Genomic DNA, 8,016 nt, shown 5'->3' with positions numbered 1-8,016 from the left:
GTATATGTTTTAGGACACAATATGTAAAGATAATTAGTTTATTCTGGTTCTGTTTGTCCATACATTCATGCAGAAGTTTGCACGTGTATTTGTGAAATATGTGTAAAAGTTTCAATAGAAAAAAGAATGTTTTTTTTTCTTAATTTCAGTAATTCAAGGTGACTTGAAAATAGATTGTGCCACAAATTCTACCTATTAAGATGCATAAATTGGCCAAGTTTGATGATTCTAAGATTATAATTTACTAGTTATGAGCTGGACAAAAATTTTTCATATTTGGCCATAGCATCTTAAGTCAGAGCGACCTACTTGTAGTGCCAGCTACCCAAGAAATATCAGCATTCAATGTTTCATAAGCCTAGGTCTAGGAGTATTAAAGTTATAACCTTGACACAAAAAAAAACCTGACAGACAAACAGATGGATGGACATGAACGCCATAACATAATACATCCCATCTAAAGGCGGCCATATAAAAATACCACTCTGTCATCTGTTGTGATCTTTTTAACAGTTCAATTAAATGAAATTGGCAGCTTAAATGGCAAATGGTTGAACAGCTAAGTCATATGTACTGACTTTCCCACAAAAAAAGATGTCCATTGAAAACTTTATACACCTTTTATTATCTATAAGTTAAGAAGTTTTAACACGGATTGTTTGTAAGCATTGAGTGTGACTGAATTATCTCCCTTGTCTTTCAGGTTAGAGTAAGCAGTTTTATAATCCTGGACAGTAGAATCAGCCTCCACCACAGAAACTCCTAGATCCTTCCCCATTTCCTTCTGATCACTGTCAATCTAAATATAATTAAAAACAAAATTCAGATGAACATTTGTTTTGAGAAACATACTGAAATCAGGAAACTTAAATTGAAGGGTTTAATATTTTGCATATTTCTTTTGCTTTCTAGAGGAAAGATCTAACATTCTACTTGTTGGATTCTCTTGTTGTATTGGGAGATATAATTTGAAACCTATTTGATAATTTTCCTTGATATTACATGGAGGATCGAATATTTTACATATGACATTCACTTTTTTGTGACAATTATTACAGTGAAAAATTGTAATTCAATTATTGAACGAAAGTGATATTCTGACACAATGTGTGGAAGGGTATGGAAACGGTATTCACACAGTGAGAGAATATCAGAAGTGCAGCAAAACTTGAGAATTTCCTTCCTATCACAAAGAGTGTTTAAAAAATAAACTGGAGTAAATATACCATCCTGACAGGGACTAAAACTGTTAAAGTTTCTCCAAATATGTTGTTCAAAATCCATATTTACAATTCCATTTTTCAATCTTTTGTTGTGGACAAATAGAGGATGGCAGCGGATCCCTATCATTTGTTTTTAGTCTGTAGAAAATATGCGACAGAAAGATTTTTTCTAATGAATAATTTATTATCATTCAACAATTTGTACATTACAGATGTCCATTTGATATTATGGTGTGTTGATTCATTCTCTGATCAACAAAATGTAGAAATTTTTAAAGTTATTCATACCTTTTTAAAAGAATATGGTCCATTCTCTGAAAAATCTTAATTTTTTGTATATATATATAGAATCGTATTCTGGTATCGAGCTTACAGTCTTTGACACTAGTAATTGTTACTGAAAATAATTGTTTTTTAATTTGGCAATGTTATAAAATTTTGTATAAGGAGAAGACTATCTAAGTTATTGTAGAACTTGTGTCTTATCCTTTTGGCTTTAATTGTCAATAAAATATGTTCAATTCAATTATCTTGCAATTGCCTTACTAAGGCATCTCAACCATTTAACTACTGTAGAAGTACATTTTTCCGTGTGGTATTAATTTACGCTATGTACATGGTCACAAATTTTCCACGGAAATTTGTCCCTTCAAACTTAATATAAATATTAGGCACATATATAGAGAGTCTTAAGATATCCGCATAATTTTCTACCAGCGGATGGAACAGAAATGGAGATTCCGCGGAATTATGACCCCATGGAAAGAAGTATGTCTACAGTATGACATCACAGCCTATGACACCAAGTTAAAATATACAGAATCAAAGGGAAGGTCAATGAAATGAAATAAACAGAAAATTTATTGTTTTGTAGATGAACATGGAATATATTTCACTCCTGAGACAGGATTCATGAAAATATCAAAAAAACTTGTCCCACTCATGAAATAAATTCCATATTCATCTATAAAACATTGCATATTTTCTCTCTCTGTATATATTACAAGGAGGAAAGATAATATTTTACCTGCTGTATTTTATTCTTTAGTTGGAGGATCTTATTTCTGGACTGTGTTTTGTCCCATTGATATTCCACCCAATCAGATTCCTCCATTTCTTCTTCCCAGGGTTCTGTTACCTACAAAAATAATGTTATACGTACTGGTTAATTAATATTGCATAAGCCTAAAAAACATAAAAAATCAGCTCATTTCAATGAAGTCTACAAAAAGATGATCAACTACTATTGTCTTCATTGAATTGAAAACTAACATGAGGCCAATGGGTCACATCACTCACCTGAGCATATTGGCTTGGAAAAAGCAGGAATCAAAACAGTATTGTAAAATAAGATAAAATACATGTATGTAAAAAATCGCAAATGGATCCCCAACCCAATTTTAACTTTTTCTTAATTATCTCCCCCTAATAAAGGGTATGGCCATTTATTTGAACAAATAATTTGAGTCCCGTTCACTTAAGAATACTCTCTGTGAAGTTAAGTTGAAATTGACCCAGTGGTTCTGCAGAAAAAAATAAAATTGTAAAAAGTTTATGACAACAACAACGACAACAACAACAAACAAATTTTGATCAGAAAAGCTTATGGCTCATGTGAGTTTCAAATTTTAGTTCTATTGCTGAAAAGAAAACTTTATTACTGATTTTCATTTATGTATCTCAACAGCTGAACTTTCCAGTCGAGACCAAAATTTATCAATCAATGGCTTACTGGCACATTTGTATCAAAATTTGCATCTGTGCTTCTCTTGCGAAGGTTTCATCAGACACTTAATTTGTACATGTTTTGCTGAGAGAATCTCTTTGTCTCTACTTTTAGTAGTATTAGCCAGACCAAACAAACTTGTAAGGCCAAGATAAATAAAGAATGTGTTTATAGATGTGGTTTCCATTCCAGCCTGAGAGAAAAATAGGGTAGGTAGGGAAAACATTTTATTTTATTTTAACCCTTGTCCTGCCGGTCGTCGCTTTATCGACGACCCAGATAACACCATCACAGTGCCGGTCGTCGATAAAGTGAGAGCGGCCATGTTTTCCGTTCTGTGCCGGTCGTCACTATATCGACTTTGCACACATGACTTTTTCTTTCGTATTTTAACCAATGAAATAAAGGGAATCCATTCATTTCAAAGTTATATACTAAAAATAGATAGATTTTCCAGTAGTTTAATGATATGATTGGCTCTTGATGGGAAATTCCCTTATGTATTCTTAGAAAAAGAAACACGATGATCGCATGCTTTGGGGAAAGTTTGAAAACAAGATGGAGGTCGCGGAGAAGATGCTCGATTGAAATAAGCTTTTACAGTAATAGCAGGCAGATATAAATGTTTTATTTGGTAAAATATATCTAAATTGAGCTTCCGATGAAGAATTCTAATGATTTGATTCCATGGATATGAATATTACGTTGGAGCAATGACTTTTTCGAGGACGCGTGGATCTAAAAGCATTGATGCGCGTCACCAGTTTCAAAGGTGAAAAAAATCGATACAACTGTGCTCCAATGATCGCACAATGATTGACAACTCAAGTTTAATATTTCTAATACCTGTTTTGAAGACGTTTTGGTTAAAAAAAAACTTTACGGCAGATATATTCAAGAAAGAAATGGAGCCACAAAATCGGATTTCCATGTCCATAAAACGGGTGTCAAAAAAGGACTTGTAGCAGTCATAATTTTATGTTTAAAAAATCTGAAAGTATTGCCAGTAGTTACACAAAGGACTCTTACAATATAATAGTTGTGAAAAGTTAATTTGAAATGAAATTTGACATTAAAATACCAATAATTTCTCATTTAAAATATTTTAAATGTAAAATTTTAGTTTTAAGCTTTTGTAGTTTTTTACTGAGTTGAAATATTAAAAAAATTTCTTCACAATTCTCTTCTTTTGTTTTTTATGGAAAAAAGTTGTGTAGATTGTTATCAGGAAATTCAGTTATAAATTGGTGATAATTAAGATAATCTACTGCATATGCAATTTGAGAGAAATTTATAAATCAGCGTGGCACAGTCAGCGGCTGGAGCTCCTTATCAGCTCGGCACTCAGAGATGCTGTTATCTATAGAATCCCTGGCAGGACAAGGGTTAACATTTTTTGGTAAGCATGCTGGGTCAGCTCCAATATTCTAGATTCAATAGATGAAACACACTATTTATTTATCTAGGCCTAATGTGACCAAAAATGATTCCAAACATCATGATGAATTATTTAAAGATGCTTCTTACTTACATTAGACTCATAATACAGAGCTGTCAGTGTGTATATGTTAAGGTCATAATTCTGTTTCCGAAGTGGACACCTAAAAAACAAACATTGATGAGATATTCACAATTTACACCTCTACATGTATATTCGGTCACTGTCAACAAAGGGAGGAGTTATGTACTTGCTGGACAAAATATGAAATACTGCTATAAAAAATAAGATGGGGAAATATTGAAATTACACATGTAACATGGAATGACTGAACAAAAGTCAATGAGACATTTTTACTTGTATGTACTAAAAACTTTATTTCACCCAAGAATTGAAGAAAAATGTTTTGTAGATTGATAACCTAGAATAAATTTTGTGATTTCACAATTTTCAAAAACATAAGTTACAGTATTTTTAGACTTGAAGACCTTAATCTAATAAACATTTAGTAGTCACATAACAAATTTTAAAGACTAAACATGTATAACTAAATATCTGACCCATTTACCTGTCAGACTTCAGTTGTAATGTCTGAGCTTCTTGGTCAAATTTGTCTCCAGCCAGCTTCTTCATTTTGATAGATGTGTGTTCATTCATTTTTAGAACAGATAAATTAACCTGGTGAATTGAAAAAAAAAAATAAAATGTTAAAACTCACAGCAAAATCCATTAAGTCCAATCAGATAAGGCCAAAAAAAAAAATATGTGTGTTTATCATGTCCCTCAAAATTAGGGTAGGTAGGTAGGCAATTACTTTTTTTTTTACTTTTACTTTTTATTTTAACCGAACATTATATTTGACTGTTTTTTAGGTAAAATATATATGATATCAAATATTAACAAGTAATATTTTGTTTTCTAAAGGTAGATAGCAGAACCAATTGCAAGAAATTGATTTACAGAAAAATACATTTGAATTTTTATCACAATTTGATAAAGAAATTTTGTCAAATTTAACTAAAAAAGTAAAATAAAGAATTCAAGATTGTTTTTCAGGCCTAACTTCCTTGACCTCATTGTCATTACATGTAAAGACATATTAATATCCATTTCTTTCAAGGCCAATAATGTCAGAGTTAAACCGCCAAAGTTGGCTTCAAAATTATGATCATCTCCAAATAAATTTCCCATAGTCCAGTACCAAAGAAAGTTATATATTGCATTAATTTCGTATACGTGTGGACATTTCTAAAAACTATAAACCCAATGACAACATGTGATGTACACAGTTAATTGATGCACATATAATATAAGTGATGCTATACATCTGGGGCCACAATTTGACTCACTAGCCATATCCTTGAAGTGTTTGTCCAGAGGCTGCCCCTTACATTGCTTTAAATGAATTGGAGTGGATTTTAAAACTGAACTAATCATGCTAATATGCCTTTTATGCTATGTATTAAATATCATTGGATTATAATAAATAAAATTTTTCTTATCTATTTACAGAATTTTTTTTTGTAATTTTCTATAAATAAATAATTCAGGTGAAGGCAGGTGTAAATCGCAAAAGAGATATTTTAAACAAATATGCCAAAATTGTCTTTAAAAACTATGAAATTTATGTGTGATGATATAATTAATGGTTAAATTATTATTTATTATCCATTTTATAAGTTTGATTCTAAATCAATTCAATCTTGACAACAAATTTTCAAACTTGCTTGATAAAACTTGATTTCTAAACGTTTTTGAATATTTTAATGATCAAATTCTATTGAAATAATTATTTTCTACACCTTTACATTTATAAATATGTGTAAAATGGAAGATATCCTCTGAATTTCTGAAAAATTATTCACTTTTCGTATCTTATATTGAAGTATTTTACACGTAAAGATCATTATAATTATCAAACCTTTCCAGAAATATGTAGTTGATAGCTTGAAATTCATGTAATGCTTTACTGGATGAGAAAATATTGCGTATTGACTGAGTTATATGCTCTGAAAACATCGTAAGTAACAGTCCGCCATTTTGAATTTTGGTGGAACTTTCCATTCTTATGTTTTTTAACACAAGTAAATCATGTGATTTCCAACTGTAGTATGATGCAGTCATCTGTTGTTAACCTGCAGGTGGCCGCCTGTGCTCTGATAATTTTATAAACAAGCGGTAATTTCAAGTCAAATCAACAATAAAAATATACACACGTGTCAACATGTGGTCATCTTATTAAAGGTGTGTGTTCATCGTCATTAAAGGGTAAAGGAGGGAACAATCTAAGGGGAAAAAGCTATTATATACGCATGTATAATCTTATGCTTGAAAAGAATTTATTTGTTACAAGTGCCTTTTTAACTGCGCGCGTTTTGAATGTTAAAAAATTACTCACAGCAAAATCCATCGGCGTAAGTCCAATCAGGTATTTTTTTTTTGGCCTAAGTTTCTATCTTCCTTTAAAATACATGTATTTGTGGACTGAATAAAACGAACGAAGAATGTTTTCCTACACACATGTATGACTGAAAAAAAATTGATTACCCCTTGTAGCCCCACCCTACCACAAGGTGGTTTTTGATTTGTATAAAATCTGAGGATGTCTATGCATAAAAAAGTGCTGTACTGTTCTTGGGAAGAAAATTCTCTTCAAAAGGGGACATAATAATATAAATGTTTTCAATGAAGTTCTGTAATTTTCTACCTCAATACTTTTCAGATCTTAATTCTTAAGTAATAAGTTTAACTTTTATCAACTCACTTTTATTTTCAATAAAATTGAATAAACTTACATTGACTGTGACCTCCCGTGACCTTGAATCTCTTATTGATGTGCCACAGGTCACATAATCAGAGGTCACGACCTCAATGGGAAAATTAACCTTTCGAATCTCTTGATTCTTCAGTTCCTCTGGAAATTCTGTGCAAAATTCTGAAAAAAATCAACAGATATTCTATCTGACACCATATGTACATTATAATACATGTATACCAGAGTAGGCCAAAAGAGAGATAACTCTTACAAGAGTGCATATTTATACCTGCGGTATACAATCACTACAGTTATAACCTACTTTTAATGGCCTGGCAGTGTTTCTTGATATGGGGCGGTGTCAGGTGTAGAAAGTTGGGGATCTTCATTAATTCTGTGTTGCCGTATTTTCCTGGAGTTAAACGATTTTCTCTCTACAAAGGTAATACAGGCACAAGAACAGATGAAAGACTATTACATCTACAATATTTTTAGAAATATTGCTAAATTGATAGAAATATATGTACAGTCACGTTAAATAAATGTCAGGGTATGTGATTTACCTAATGGTGCTTACATGAAACATATAATAATATTGCTATTAAACTGTTTTTAAAAATTATTCTACAAATCTTGTTCTTCAATTTTCATGAAATCATGTAATTGAGAAATATTTTCAATTATAAACTTCTGAGCTAAAACTAAAATTACAATGACAAAAACAGAAGAAGATTAAAATATCCTATTGACAGACTAAAGTTTTCTTCGACATGACGCCTTACCTTTCTATAACCCTGTCTGACTGGTAGAGGCACCGAGCCGTAACGGAATGGAGCCTTCGTTGCCCAAACATCCGTCCAATCCTGGTCAGTCT

General features: G+C 31.5%; 1 protein-coding gene across 1 annotated transcript; it reads right to left on the bottom strand.

The window, feature by feature from the left end:
• Positions 1 to 606: 606 nt before the first annotated feature.
• Positions 607 to 8,011, bottom strand: LOC134248081 (small ribosomal subunit protein mS35-like; the record flags this gene model as incomplete). The annotated part of the gene is made up of 7 exons (XM_062730506.1): positions 607 to 799; positions 2,251 to 2,361; positions 4,481 to 4,550; positions 4,956 to 5,065; positions 7,183 to 7,322; positions 7,465 to 7,576; positions 7,925 to 8,011. Coding segments are annotated over 7 exons (801 nt in total), but the record flags the coding sequence as incomplete, so codon positions are not given.
• Between the last annotated feature and the right edge of the window lie 5 nt (positions 8,012 to 8,016).

Source organism: Saccostrea cucullata, unplaced genomic scaffold (assembly GCF_032062105.1).
Source record: "Saccostrea cucullata isolate Sc308-1 unplaced genomic scaffold, CSIRO_AGI_Scuc_v1 ctg20044, whole genome shotgun sequence".
Classification (NCBI taxonomy): domain Eukaryota; kingdom Metazoa; phylum Mollusca; class Bivalvia; order Ostreida; family Ostreidae; genus Saccostrea; species Saccostrea cuccullata.
Note: the sequence above shows the minus strand (reverse complement) of the source record. Positions and strands in the feature narration are given on the sequence as shown.